At 33.1% G+C, this 16,120-nt stretch overlaps 1 protein-coding gene across 5 annotated transcripts in view; it reads right to left on the bottom strand.

Moving 5' to 3' along the window:
* Window positions 1-16,120, bottom strand: part of kcnip3a (Kv channel interacting protein 3a, calsenilin) — an 80,599-nt gene that overhangs the window by 3,213 nt on the left and 61,266 nt on the right. For 3 of the 5 annotated variants that reach the window (XM_051117535.1, XM_051117540.1, XM_051117538.1), the window contains 6 exons: window positions 2,148-2,272; window positions 1,798-1,867; window positions 1,626-1,696; window positions 1,443-1,550; window positions 909-1,013; window positions 746-808 (listed from right to left, as the gene is read on the bottom strand). In XM_051117535.1, coding sequence (XP_050973492.1) covers window positions 746-808; window positions 909-1,013; window positions 1,443-1,550; window positions 1,626-1,696; window positions 1,798-1,867; window positions 2,148-2,272 — 542 coding nt within the window. Of the gene's footprint in view, window positions 1-745; window positions 809-908; window positions 1,014-1,442; window positions 1,551-1,625; window positions 1,697-1,797; window positions 1,868-2,147; window positions 2,273-4,421; window positions 5,580-12,623; window positions 14,108-16,120 lie in introns of those variants that run through there. The other 2 variants (XM_051117539.1, XM_051117537.1) reach the window with 2 other exon arrangements.

The raw sequence follows: 16,120 nt of genomic DNA, 5'->3' as shown, positions 1-16,120 counted from the left end.
TTAAGCCTAAAAACAAAGAAGGCAATAGTTTATCAATAAATTACTGAAACGTTAATGTAGTGTCAAGCTGTGGCAAGCTTTTTTTGTGCGCTTGAGCACTTATTAGGCTATGTAGGCAATTAAAGGCTGATTATTATTATTTATATGGTTTATTAATAAACATCCTTAAAATAAACGACTACTAGTCCACCAGTAAAACCATTAGTCGAAAGCAGCCCTACAATTTATGTAAATTTTTTCATTAAATAATGCAAAAATATACATAAGAAGAGATTTACAATAATTTACATACATTTTTCACATTGGACTGAATGTGATCATTTGCATAAAAATTGTTTTTACAAGTATTTATGTAATTGTAGAAGAATTGTAATATATGTAATGATTTACACAAGACAGATTTTAAGAGCAATTCATGTAATGTAAATTTTACCATCGTAAATAAAATGTATGTAACCATGGTTATATAAACTATTAACATCTTTTTTATTGAATTAAATGCAAAATTTACTTAATAAAGTTATACAATGTATGTAAAAATTTGCATTAAACTGAATGTGATCATTTACATATGTGTTTTACAACACATTAACATAACATTGATTTTATTAACTATGTTCACATTCAATCAAATATGGTAATTTAAGAATGTTTTTAGAAATAACACTTTTACATTTTATTGAACGCAGTATTTTTTTTAACCATTTACACCAAAAATTGTAAGTAAATACTAATTTCAACTTACTTTCTGACAGGTTTCAATAAACTCCTCAATAGTGACCACACCATCTCGATTTCTGTCCATTTTCTATAAGAAAATGTAGTAAGCGTAGCAGATATTAATGCTGTGGTAAGACTGTGTACATTGATTTTCTGTGTCTTCATATACATGTTCTTGTTACTGGTACCTGGAAGAATTTTTCCACATGTTCAGACGGAGCTTCATCTCGCACACTGGGGTAGGTGTACCTGCCCATCATGTCGTAGATTGACTTCATAATTAACAGCATCTCCTACACACATAAACACACACACGTCATTTACTACAAATCTACTTGACAAAAACATCAGTGATGGAAGCTCTACACTGTAAAAAATAAAAAACACAATTTGTTGAGTCAGCTTAAAATAATTTGTTACCCTGCTGCCTTAAAATTTTAAGTTCAGTCAACTAAAATAAGTTTAGTCAACTTGAAATGTTAAGTTGTACTAAGTGACAATTTAGATATTTGTGTTTGCTAAACTTAACAGATGGGTAAGTAACCCAGCTGCCTTAAAATTTTAAGTTGATTCAACTCAAATATCTAAGTTGTCACTTAGTATAATTTCAACTGAGTTAACTGCACTTAAAATGTTAACAAATAATACAAATAATTTTAAGTTGACTCAATAAATTGTTTTTTACAGTGTACAGCATTAGAGCATAAACATTTAGCAAGCACCTCTTTAGTGATGTATCCATCCTTGTTAATGTCGTACAGGTTGAAAGCCCAGTTGAGCTTTTCAGTGACAGATCCTCTCAGCAACACGGACAGACCAATCACAAAGTCCTGCCATAGACAGCAAGGAGTAAACAATGACGAAATAACAAAAGATGAAACAAAAGGGATTTTGAAAATTCTCACCTCAAAACGAATTGAGCCATTTCTGTCGAGATCAAATGCATTAAACAGGAAGTGGGCGTATGTGGTGGCATCTGAAGGAATAATAACAAATAGATCAGTACAATAAACAGATTAAACTTTCAATTAGTCCCAAATCAGAAATTATACAAAACCAATAAAACAATGTATTTACCCCCTTGGGGAAAGAACTGAGAGTAGATGGTCTTGAAAGTTTCCTCATCAACCAAACCACTTGGGCACTCCTTAAATGGAAAGAGAGGCACATCTAATTAAACATTTAATTAAACAGATAATGGACTAATTCTCGCTGTGCCACATCGGCAGCTCGTGAAGGCTTTAAATAAGTGCATTGTGCTCATTTTCTGTCCTATATAGTACACATCTGCTGAAACACACAGAATGAACAACATTTTCAACCCCAAAGCTCGTCCTTAAAGATGAACAGTGTCATTTTTTTAATGAACAATTAAAATACTACTACTTTACTGTTTAATTTGTCTCATCTCTTCAATAGATACTCACATTTTTAAAGCCCCTATAAAGGGACTGCAGCTCCTTCTTGGTGAATTTGGTCTGAGCCTGCAGCTGCTCCAGACCCTCGGGCTGATGTCGCACCGTGGACAGCTCTAGGTCACTGTCACTGCTGTCTATGGGAGAGAAAGAGCAAAAAAAGAGAGAGGAAGAGGGGGAAAGCAGAGAGAACGAGGGGGAAGGGGTCGGGAAGGGGGTGAGTTTATGGGATGCAGGACGGGATGGGGTGAGAGAGCATTTCAAAGAGGGAGACAGTGGATGCGAGGAGAGAAAGAGGAAGAAGAAGGGGAGTAAAAGCAAAAGAGTTAGCATAAAAGTCAAAGGTGTGTAGGAAGAGGAAAGAGAACGAAATGGAGGTTTGGTAGACGGGGTCACACTTTCTCTTCAATGCGACTGACTGTTGATCTCAGTCTGAAGAAATCATTTTAGGGTTCCCTTACTTCCCTTATAATTGGTGAATTGAAGCATTTCTTCTCAGTTTTGGTAGGTTTTGGATATGATAGCACAGTCAGACGCATAATGAAGAAAGCACCCCGCGAAAAGAAAAGGAGATAGACCGAATAACAAAGAAAAGACACTAAACTAGACAGGTGCTTACACTCACCGTCTTTACAAAAACAGATAAAAAAGTGAGATAGGGAGGCACGAGAAGGACAGAAAGGGTCAGAGAGAGTGAGAAGAGAAAAAAGAGAGAAACGGTCAAGTCAAAAAAAAAACACAAAAAATAGAGCAATCACCTAAAAAAAACGTCGGCAAAACGATGTAGGAAGAGAAACTACACTACCAGTCAAAAGTTTTTGAACACTAAGATTTTTAATGTTTTTTTACAGAAGTCTCTTCTGCTCACCAAGCCTGCATTTATTTAATGCAAAATACGACAGAAACAGTAATATTGTGAAGTATTTTTACTATTTAAAATAACTGTTTTCTATTTGAATATATTTTAAAATGTAATTTATTCCTGCGATTTTAAAGCTGAATTTTTAGCATCATTACTCCAGTCACATGATCCTTCAGAAATCATTATAATACTCAGATTTTCTCAAAAACATATTATTATTACATTGAAAACAGCTGAGTAGAATTTTATCAGGTTTCTTTGATGAATAGAAAATTCAGAAGAACAGCATTTATCTGAAATAGAAATCTTTTGTAACATTATAAATGTCTTTATCATCACTTCTGATCAATTTAAAGCATCCTTGCTAAATAAAAGTATTAATTTCTAAAATATCTGTCCCGTAAATAAATAAACAAATAAATAAATAAATAAATAATTACACTGACTCCAAGTTTTTGAATGGTATATTGTATAATGTTACAAAAGCTTTTAAAATTCTGATCTTTGGATCTATAAATATATATAATAATAGGACATAATATGAGTAAAATATAAATTAAATTTAAAATGGAAAATGTAAAAATAATTTAAAACATTAATAAATAATAAAATAATATATAAATTATATTCAAATACCAGAGCAAATAATCCTGTGAAGCTTTAGGGTACAAAAGTTTCCAAACAGACATTTCTTGAAAACGCAAGGAACTGGAAAACTGAATTAAACTGAAATAAAGCTGAAATAAAATACAATAAAATATAAATAACTAAAATAAACTAAAATAAAAATAAAGTATATATGTGTATATTATATATATGTATATAGCAGAGCAAATAATCCTGTGAAGCTTTAGGGAATAAACGTTTTTAAACAGACATTTCTTGAAAATGAAAGGAACTGGAAAATCCATCAAAAATTGGGAGAAAAAAAATTATTTTCCATTATAAAAACAATCCATCTGGCATGCTGTCGATTACCACACATAGAAAAATAACAAACAACTAAACAAAATATACAATTTTTTCTTAATCAGTATTTATGATTTCTAGTAATGACAAAAATATCTAAACACCCTTAATACAATATAAATGTATTTAAGAAGCAAAAACTGTATATGACAATAAGACAATATATGTGTAGTACTGATAATAATTTAAAACTATTATTAGCGTTATTGTTTTAAGATTTAAAAAGAGTTTTAAGAGTTTTATGCGTATAATAAAAAAGGTATTCAGGTAAAATAGCAACTCTGAATATTATAACCAACTTTGCCTCTCAAACAAATGTATTTTGTTTCAAGGAAGATTAGATATTTTGACTGAAATGCCGCAAATGCTTTCAGCAGAGCAAAACATCTATAAACAACATGTCCATTTTCCGATGCCTGGAATGACATTTGCTAGTTTCTCTCTATTTCTCTCACCTGTCTCAGTTATGTCTATGAGTCCAAGCAGATGCATAAGTTTGAGGAACATGATGACCAGGCAGACGATGCCCACGGTCTGTAAGCCCTCTGTCTCCCATCTCACACTCATCCTGACACTCTGTCCCTCAACACTCTTTCACAGCACGTCTTGTTCTTCCAGCTCAGTCCTGTTTTAGACTGTTAATTCCACAAGCTTCATAAATAAAACATAAGTATCCTGAAAAGCCGATAACGTAATTGAGGTAAAAAGACGGGCAGATGTCCAGTTTGACAAACATCTGTTAAACTTTTCGGAAAAGTCAATAAAACCTAGAAAATGGTACCATCTTGTCTTATGTCCAAAATGACTCTGGAGTCCAGATATACGCTGGTGACTCTCCTCTCTCATTATTTCTTTGCCTCTATTCTTCTCACATCTATTTAAAAGTTCACTCTGACACAATTTTCAAAGGGAATTGAGAAAACTCCCACTCAGGAGACAAGGTTGTCCCAATTAGATTTAGACGCAACCCCAACCTGAATCTTGAACTTTGACACGATGGTGAAAATCAGACACCTTATTTCTGCTAGAAATGAAACAACACTGTAAATCATCACGTTTGTGCTACATAAATGTCTGTCCTCAGGACTGCAGTTCAAATGAAAGTTGAACAGAAGTAAAAAGACTTCATGTCTCTGATTGGTCTGGAATGGACATCTAATATTTGAAGTTGTTGGAACGGATGCACACTCACAAGGTGCCCTAAATCCTGCTTCCCCTCTCGTGAACCAGTTTCCCACGACTAATTGTTCTCTCTGTATTTCAGCCTTTGTGATTTGACAGTGATCTACAGAGACTGTTCTTCATTTATCCTCCTACTGGCAGCGTTGTTATTCAGTGCTCTCTTGCCAGGCGTGATCTGTTAGATTTTGTCACGCACAACAGATTTATGACAGCTAAAACCATTAGCACTGAAGAAGAAAATGTCAGCTTTCAAAGGGGATTGATACTAATGATGCACAAATGTACAGCTTCTGATGTTTACAGTTTTGTCATTTTGTGAACAGTACAAATGTATTTTAGGGGTCAAAGGTCAATGATTCTTCACTGTTACAGTGCAAATATGGGGGGAAAGGATCTTGAACTTGGCCGTTCAATGTCATCAAATGTGTTATAGTGGTCTTTCTAAACAGAAGAGCTTAAAACCAGTACATCTGTTGAGAGCATGAAAATTAAAATAAAATCTAATCGACTAATTAAAATGAATCCAACATCACCACTTATTTATGTATTTATAATACTATATTATACTATACTATATAACAATTTATTATTATTACAATTATAAAATATAGTATATATAAAACCTCTTTTGTTAACAAGGGCTGCATTTATTTGATCAAATTTATCAAAATCAAAAGTCAATTTAATTTAATTTAATTTAATTTAATTTAATTTTTCTAAAAGCTTCTTTTGTTCAACAAGGTTGCCTTTATTTGATACAAAATACAGTAAAAAACAAAATATTACCAAATACTAATGCAATTTAAAATTACTGTTTTCTGTTTTAATATTTTTAAAAACAATTAATTATTAATAATAATGAACTGTTATTCACTAACACTAAACAGTTTGGAGACAGAAATATGAAATGAAATGAAATGAAATTTTTAAATTAAAAAAGGCTGCATTTATTTGATAAAAAATACAGTAAAAAACAACATATTGTTAAGTTTCATTACAATTTAAAATGACTGTTTTCTGTTTCAACATCTTTAAAAACAATTAATTATTAATAATTTATTTATTTATTTATTCATTCATTCATTTTAAAAGCCTCTTTTGTTAATAAAGGCTGCATTTATTTGATAAAAATACAGTAAAAACCAAAATAATTCAGTTTCATTAGAATTATTTTTTAAAAAAACAACTAATTATTAATAATAATTCATTGTCATACACAAACACTAAAAGGTTTGGGGTCATTAATATTTATTCATTCATTCATTCATTCATTCATTCATTCTATATTTCAAAAGCCTCTTTTGTTCACCAAGGCTGCATTTATTTGATACATAATACAGTATAAACTAAAATGTAGCAAAATATTATTACCATTTTAAATGAACTGTTTTCCATTTTAATATTTTATATATATATATATATATATATATTAATAACTAATTGTTATACACTAACACTAAAAAGTTTGGGATCAGTAATATTTCTTTTTTTTTTTTTTCTTGCTTAATATTTTTTTGGAAGCAGTGATTTGATCTTTTTATGATTTTTAATTCTTTAATGAATAGAAAGTTCAAAAGAACAGCATTTCTTTGAAATATAAATCATTTATAACATTATAAATTTCTTCACTGCCATTTTTGAACAATCTATTGCACCTTTGCTTTATAAAAGTATTCATTTCCTTAAAATAACTTTTGAATGTCAGGATATATTATCCATATATTCTTTTTATGCTGAAGTGAGACACAGTGCTGCAGTTTATGATCCATAAATCCCTAAATCCCATTGGATGCCAACAGAAAAATGCTTTTCAGAACCAGACTGCCTAATCATGCTAACCAGCCAAAACTTGACCCCTTGGTTCCTTGCCTGAGCTCATCACCCGAGTTTAAAATCGTAAAGACACATCCCCCTCTAGTGGCCGAAGCTTTACGTCTGCGGTGCACCACAGTAGACAATTTGCATTATGCTATGAGCAGAGACATGCGAGTTGAACAAAACAAGAGTTGACAGATCAAATTTGTCTCATGCAACAGAGCCGGCACATATTGATCATTACGCACGCTTTCCTTCAAAAGTAATACTTCAGCATCTCTGATTACATATTAGGTTTACACAAGCAGAAGCCCAAAATAAACTTCACCCTCCCGAAACAGGACTCTCAGGAATAGACAGAGCTGTAGTAAGTGATGCCACCCAGCTAAAAATATTCCCCTGCTGATCCATTGGGTGGTCCGGCTCATGGGCCAATAATGGAAGAAGATTTATGGAGAGATTACATGCGGCACTCAGGCCCTTCTACATTAATTGTTTATTTGCATAACTGTCTGTTACAAAAGGTGATGTGTTGTACCCATACTGTTAGCACCTATACTGTATATCATTGCTGAAAAAACTGTATAAACTAACCTAAAACTGCTGGTCTTAGGTGGTTTTATCTGGTCTACCCTGATTTTCCAACCTGACCAAACCAGTTAAGGAAAAATAGACAAGTGTACAAACAGATTAAGCTAAAATATGAATTATTCAATATGACATAGGGCTGTCACGATTCATCGATTCAATTTAAGTGCTCGATTTAAGCAGTAAATCGCTGAGTAACTGGACGAGGATCCAAGAAACGCACTATTAGACCATTTTCCAAGGCTGCATGGTATATTAAACCTATTTACAAATATAATAAAGCAAAATACTATTGTGAATTCACAAACGCTAAGATTCAGTTAGATAAATATATGCGATGCAGGTTTAATACGACTCCGTTTATAGTAAATGTTGCTAATAACAAATATTTTATTTGAACTAATTATTATTGCCTAATTGCTATTATATACGTATTGTATATGTATTTAAAGGCTATTTTTAACTTTTTTTCTCCAAAAAAAAAAAAAAAATCATTATCCGATTACTCGATTAATCGACAGATTAATCAACAGCTTGGATGCTAAACATTTTGCAGAGTAGCAGGTCAGTCTTCACATTGCTTTTAATGTCTCGATAGTAAGTAATTCGAGACAACAAAGATGCAACACAATTATAATTATCCGGTTACTCAATTAATCGTCAGAATAATTGTCAGATTACTCGATTACCAAAATAATTATTACGGAAAGCACGGATGCTAAATATTTGCATAGCAGCAAGCCAATCTTCACATTCCTTTTTATGTCTTGATAGTAATTTAAGACAAAGATGTGACATGATTATAATTATCCGATTACTCAATTATAATTAGAATAATCAACAGATTACTCGATTATCAAAATATAAAAAAGTGACAGCCCTAATATGACACACAAATGCTAAATATTTGCTGAGTAGAAGGCCAATCTTCAGATTGCTTTTTATGTCTTGATAGTAAATAATTCAAAACAACAAAGATGCGACACGATTATAATTACTCGATTAATGGTCAGAATAATCGACAGATTACTCAATTGCGAAAATAATCATTAGTGACAGCCCTAATATAACACACAAATGCTAAATATTTTGCATAGTAGCAGGTCAATCTTCACATTGCTTTTTATGTCTTGATAGTAAGTAATTCAAAACAACAAAGATGCGACACCATTACAATTATCCGATTACTTGATTAATAATCAGTATAATCAACAGATTACTCGATTACTAAAATAATCATAAGTGAGAGCCCTAATATGACACACGAATGCTAAATATTTAACATAGTAGCAGGCAAATCTTCATGTTGCTTTTAATGTCTTGATAGTAAGTAATTCAAGACAACAAAGATGCGGCATGATTATAATTATCTGCTTACTCGATTAATCATCAGAATAATCGACAGATTACTCAATTTCTGAAATATTCATTAGTGACAGCCCTAATATAACACACATGTGCTAAATATTTTGCATAGTAGCAGGTCAATCTTCACATTGTTTTTTATGTCTTGATAGTAGGTAATTCAAGATGCGACACGATTATAATCATCTGCTTACTCAATTAATCGTCAGAATAATCGACAGAATAATCAACAGGTTATCCAATTAACAAAATAATTATTAGTGACAGCCCTAATATGACATTGCTTTTAATGTCTTGATAGTAAGTAATTCAAGACAACAAAGATGCAACATGATTATAATTATCTGCTTACTCGATTAATCATCAGAATAATCGACAGATTACTTAATTTCTGAAATAATTATTAGTGACAACCCTAATATGACACACGGTTGCTAAATATTTTGTATAGCAGTAGGTCAATCTTCACATTGCTGTTTTATGTCTTGATATAAAGTAATTCAAGATGATAAAGATGCAATACGATTATAATTATCCGATTACTTGATTAATCGTCAGCATAATCAACAAATTACTTGATTACCAAAACAATCATAAGTGACAGCCCAAATACGACACACAGATGCTAAATATTTAGGATAGTAGCAGGGAAATCTTCATGTTGCTTTTTATGTCTTGATAGTAATTAATTCAAGATGACAGAGATGCGACACGATAATAATTATCTGATTAGTCAAAATATCATCGGAATAATTAAAAGATTACGCGATTACCAAAACAATCTGAAGTGACAGCCCTAATATGACACACAGATGATAAATATTTTGTATAGCAGCAGGTCAATCTTCACATTGCTTTTTATGTCTTGATAGTAATTAATTTAAGATGACAAAGATGCAACATGATTATAATTATCCGATTACTCGATTTATCGTTAGAATAATCAACAGATTACTCGATTACCAAAATAATTGTTAGTGGCAGCCCTAATATGACACACAAATGCTAAATATTTTGCATAGTAGCAGGTCAATCTTCACATTGCTTTTTATGTCTTGATAGTAAGTAATTCAAAACAACAAAGATGCGACACCATTACAATTATCCGATTACTTGATTAATCATCAGTATAATCAACAGATTACTCGATTACTAAAATAATCATAAGTGAGAGCCCTAATATGACACACGAATGCTAAATACTTAGCATAGAGCAGGCAAATCTTCATGTTGCTTTTAATGTCTTGATAGTAATTCAAGACAACAAAGATGCGACATGATTATAATTATCTGCTTACTCGATTAATCATCAGAATAATCGACAGATTACTCAATTTCTGAAATATTCATTAGTGACAACCCTAATATAACATACATGTGCTAAATATTTTGCATAGTAGCAGGTCAATCTTCACATTGTTTTTTATGTCTTGATAGTAGGTAATTCAAGATGCGACATGATTATAATCATCTGCTTACTCGATTAATCGTCAGAATAATCAACAGAATAATCAACAGGTTATCCGATTAACAAAATAATTATTAGTGACAGCCCTAATATGACATTGCTTTTAATCTCTTGATAGTAAGCAATTCAAGACAACAAAGATGCAACATGATTATAATTATCTGCTTACTCGATTAATCATAAGAATAATCGACAGATTACTTAATTTCTGAAATAATTATTAGTGACAACCCTAATATGACACGCGGTTGCTAAATATTTTGTATAGCAGTAGGTCAATCTTCACATTGTTTTTTATGTCTTGATATAAGGTAATTCAAGATGATAAAGATATACGATTATAATTATCCGATTACTTGATTGTCAGAATAATTATCAGATTACTCGATTACCAAAATAACCATTAGTGACTGCCCTAATATGACACAAGGATGTTAAATATGTTGCATAGTAGAAGGCCAATCTTCACATTGCTTGTTATGTATTGATAGTAATTAATTCAAGGCAACAAAGATGCGACACAACGCAGGGCACGTCCACCAGCCGACAGATGAAATGTGGAATGGAGAACATAAAGATATCTCAAGTTTTGTGACTCCAGAGGAAGTGCATCTATATGAAGGTGCTGACTCTGATCTGTACTTTCTGAAATGACTGGCGGATATGATCTTGTGATGAAGCGAGGGGTGAGAGGGAAATGGACAGTGCCCTTCAGGACCCAGTACAGAGACCAGCGGACCCATTTTTAGGTAGCCGTAAAGAAAGCCTGTTCAATACAGCATACATAATGAATGAAGGGTAATGTTAGACTGGGTTTTGATTCAAAGAGAGAAAGTGTGTGTGTGTGTGAGTGAGAGAGAGAGAGAGAAAGAGAGAGAGAGAATGCAGTATTTCTTACACCAATATAACATTCTCAATAAGTTACTTATCTTTGAGTATGTTGCAGGCCTAAATAAGAAAAAAGTTTCAACAACAATAAACAATTTATCATTAATATCAGACACACCCACACAGATATAAGCTATTTTGGGTAGTTCTATATTAACTCCATGATAACACTTTACAGTAAGATGTCATTTGTTAACATTAGTTTTAACTAACATGAACGAACAATTTATTAACCTTTGTTAATGTTAATTAATAAAAATACAGTTGTTTACTGTTTGTTCATGTTCACAAGTTCACAGTCCATTAACTAATGTTAACAAACACAACTTGTGATTTAAATAATGCCTTAGTAAATGCTGAAATTAACATCACCTAAGATTAATAAATGCAGTAGAAGTATTGTTAATTTTTAGTTCATGCTAACTAATGCAGTAACTAATGTTAACTTATGAACCTTACTGTAAAGTGTTACCAACTTCATGAACATTTTTTAAAAATCAATTTCAAGATGGTGGGTCCAAATGCTGATTACAGAGTTTTTACTTCATTTTAATCACCATTTTTCAGTGTAACAATTAGTACAGATTTCCCATTTAGTCTGCTAAATTATTAAGGTCATAAAAGCAGCATGCATAATAATTATGATGAAGTGCTTTAGCTAATACTTTTAGATGGAGAATAGCATGATAACTTAATTTCATATCAGATGAAATATAGAATGCATTTTTTTTCACTTCTGTGTCATGTAAAAGGCTCATTTAAATTAGGACATACAATAGAATTCAATAGTTATTATAAAAACAATAAGCTAATTATTATTTAAAAATGGCAAATAATATATAAACAAATTATGATTACTCCTCCTCCTAAAATAAACATTTAGAATTAAAAACAATATTATTTACTCTATTTACGATTTATTTTTTACCTTTAAGACAATCCCGAAGGGGACGTTTTGTCAGATTTTAAATTTCTAAGGACAATTTTGTCCCCACACTATCCTGGCGCTGCAGTCCGACTGTATCTGTTGCAGTTATGTCAGCATACAGTACAGAAAACGTTGTGATAAAATGCTTCATACTTTCTCCCACCAGCCACATATGACCTTCAGAACTCACAAGCATGTAAAACTCAACAGGAACAATCTACAGCATTCAGAAGTAATGTAAAAGCACATTAATTTTCCTTCACTTTAAAACAAACATCACAACATTACTTGAGTAGAATCATCAGATCTGTTATCTCTATCTTCGGGCTGCACCTGACGCAGCCCCGGCCCCACGGGCCCCATTGGTCAAGCACTTCACCATGACAACAAAGGGGAGGACCTCATTTCTAGAATGCTCCTTACCTTCCAGCGACATGGGCTCCAGAATGCCGAACTGTTTAAGAACGGCCACGAACAGAATGATGACCACTCCGATGGCAAACAGCTCCATTCCCTGAATACCCATGACTGCGGTGATTCACGACTCCTGGCACCAGAACTTGTAGAACTACTGGAAGTATTAATCTGCTAGTGTGTGTACTAACACGGGACGAAGCCAACTGGCCGATATAGCATGGCGCCAGACGCAGGGTGTCTCAGAAAGAAAGATTCATTTCATTAGCTCCTTTAGAAGAATATTTAAAAGGAAAATCAGGGGATATTTTTGGCAGAACGTCAAGCTAGCAGTGTGCATGGGAAAAAGAGTCCGGTCTAGTTACACTTATTCTGGAGATGAGAAGAGAAGTCAGCGTTTCCATGTTAGGTCATTCTTCTTGAAAGCCCCAGCGCATAAATAAAGAGCTGGATTGCAGTTCTTGTACACAGTCCAGATGTGTAAAAGCCATCCTGGGCCGCAAATGTTATTTGCAAGTGTCAACAACAGACAAGAGCATTTCAAACTCCGCCGTGCTGCGGCGACGCTGCGATATTCAGGATCGCATTCAAGATTTCATCGTGATACAGGAGCTGCCGAAAAATGGAAATTCATTCTATAGATCCAGATGAGTACGATGTGGAATTGCGACTTTGAAGCAACAGACACCCTTTCGCTGTTAAAACGATCATATTTCAAGTCCTAAGTGGCTTTTAAATCCGTGCTTTGTTGATGTTAACACCGAAATTTGAGACTAATGGGCGCCCTAGTGCCTCAAACTGGAATCATTTGTCCATCTAGAAGTCACTGAGGTAATACACAGTTTAGTTATACGCAGGATCAACATCTGGCACTGTCTCGGTCACTGCGACAGCCACTGAGGTGGCATCTCGAATCCGGATTCAAAGCGTTCGGCGGCCTCCTACTTCCTGTGGCAGTCCTGTGCAAAAATACGTCAGTCCTTCGCAGATCTGTCTTTAAGTTGGTGCAGATCCCTTGAAGTTCTCAACCTTACAAACAGCTCATTAAGTTCGGTCATACGTCTTGGGAGTGGTCCCGAGGAATGCGGTTTCTCTCGTCTCCTCCTTCTCGGGGGTTCTGCCGTCAGTCAAGCGCCCTCATCTTCTCCCTCGTCTGTTTCCTCAGAGTCAGCATCAAGTGCTTTTGTCTCTTCTTTCAAGTTGTACTGTACAGTTCACTCTCTTCCTCCCTCCCTCCCTCGCTTCCCTTGCCCTCTCTTGTCCCGTAATAATCTGCAGTGGGCAGTTTATCTTCACCTCTCTGTCCATCCCACCCCTCCTTCCGTGTCTCTTCCTCTCTGCTCATCTATGACCACTCCATCTCTTCTTTTATCCATCGCTCGCTTTCCAAGCCTCACAACCCCTGACTGCAAAGTCACAAGACCCTTGTGAGAACTGGTCCTTTTCCCCTGACCACAATCCCTTTCTCCTTTTCTCTCTCTCTCTTTTCCTTCCCTCCTTTCTGCCTGGGGACTTGGGGAAAAGTCACATTTCCAAACAGGGCAGAAAGCAGGAGAGAGGGAGCGATACTAGGGGGATCAGATTCCAGGGACGCCCTCCCCTACCGATTTCCCAGCCTCCATCCACCCACATATCTGTTCCATCCGAAGCACTTTCTTTCTCTTCTTTCTCGCGAACGAAGCGAGGTAAGGCCTTCGCTTGGAATGGGACAACCTGAGGAGATAACATTAGCTTACGGCTTTTCCTGTTTATAGTTTAGCGAGAGAGGAAAGGAGAGAGCTATAATAGCTCAGTTAGATAAAGGAATCAATAAAGTCTTAATGGTAGCTTCAAGTCAACCAAACACAAGGTGAGATCAAACGCTGTTGCTACTGCCAGCATCCGCTCATCTGCTCTCTCACCACCCCTCCTCCTCCTTCTTTCTGTCAAATAGCTGCTTTTCTAGTTAAAAGAGCCATAAAAAGATGATAAATATCAGACAGGAACAAAGTGCTACACCGTAGGCATTTCAAATGTGATGGTAATCTGTGGGGAAAATCTACATTTTTGAAAAGTTATCCTCAAATTATAAAGAATAATAAACCTCAAGATAAAACACACACTCTAGTAGATCATTAAAATGGAATTTCAGTGATATGCTAATGCTATTTTTATCATAATTTGGACTAATGAAATCAATAAATAATGACACTTGTAGTAAAATAGGAAATTTACTACACTCTTAAAAATAAAGGTGCTTTAAAAGGTTCTTCACAGCGATGCCATAGAAGAACCATTTTTGGTTCCGCAAAGAACCATTCAGTCAAAGGTTCTTTAAAGAACCATCTTTTTCTTATTTTTTTAGAATCTGAAGAACCTTCTTTCACCACAAAGAACCTTTTGTGAAACAGAAAGATTCTTCAGATGTTAAAGTTTCTTTATGGAACCATTTAGACAAAAAAAGTTCTTCTATGGCATCGTGAAGCACCTTTATTTTTAAGAGTTTATAAGTAGAATCCTGGTAGATATTTATTTGATTTATTTTGTATTTTTATTTGTACCTTTATGAAGGTTTGTATATATACATGGTTATTTAAATGTTATTTTAAATATTGGTAATAATATTTCACAATATTTTGTTTTTATTGTATTTTTGATCAAATATTTGCATCCTTGGTGAACAAAAGTGGCTTTAAAAAATAAATAAATGAATTAATAAAAATATTACTGACTCCAAACTTTTTAGCGGTAGTGTATAACAATTTATTATTAATAATAATTAATTGTTTTCAAAAATATTAAAACAGAAAACAGTTAAATTGTAATAATATTTCACAATATTTTGGTTTTTACTGTATTTTTGATTAAATAATGCAGACTTGGTGAACAAAAGGCTTTAAAAATAAAATAAAAAATGTAAATGAATGAATGAATGAATGAATGAATACTGACCTCAAACTTTTTAGAGGTAGTGTATAACAGTTAATTATTATAATTGTTTTTAAGAATATTAAAACAGTTATTTTAAATTGTAATAATATTTCACAATATTTTGGTTTTTACTCTATTTTTGATCAAATAAATGCATCCTTGGTGAACAAAAGAGGCTTTAAAACATAAATACAAAATATTACTGAGCCCAAACTTTTTAGTGGTAGTGTATAACAATTAATTATTATTAATAATTAATTGTTATTAATAATATTAAAACAGAAAATAGTTATTTTAAATTGTAATAATATTTTGCAGTATTTTTTTTTTTTTTTTTTTTATTTTTACTGTTTTTTACTGTATTTTTGATCAAATAAATGCAGCCTTGGTAAACACAAAAATTTGTGGTAGACTTTTTAGTGGTAGTGTATAATTATTATTGTTTTTAAAAATAAAACAGAAAACAGTTACTTTAAATTTTAATACTATTTCACAATATTTTGGTTTTTATTGTTTTTTTGATCAAATAAATGTAACCTTGGTGAAGAATATCTATATATATATATACACACACACACACACACACACACACACTT

Source organism: Labeo rohita, chromosome 8 (genome assembly GCF_022985175.1).
Source record: "Labeo rohita strain BAU-BD-2019 chromosome 8, IGBB_LRoh.1.0, whole genome shotgun sequence".
Classification (NCBI taxonomy): domain Eukaryota; kingdom Metazoa; phylum Chordata; class Actinopteri; order Cypriniformes; family Cyprinidae; genus Labeo; species Labeo rohita.
This window is presented reverse-complemented; position numbering and strand designations above follow the sequence as displayed.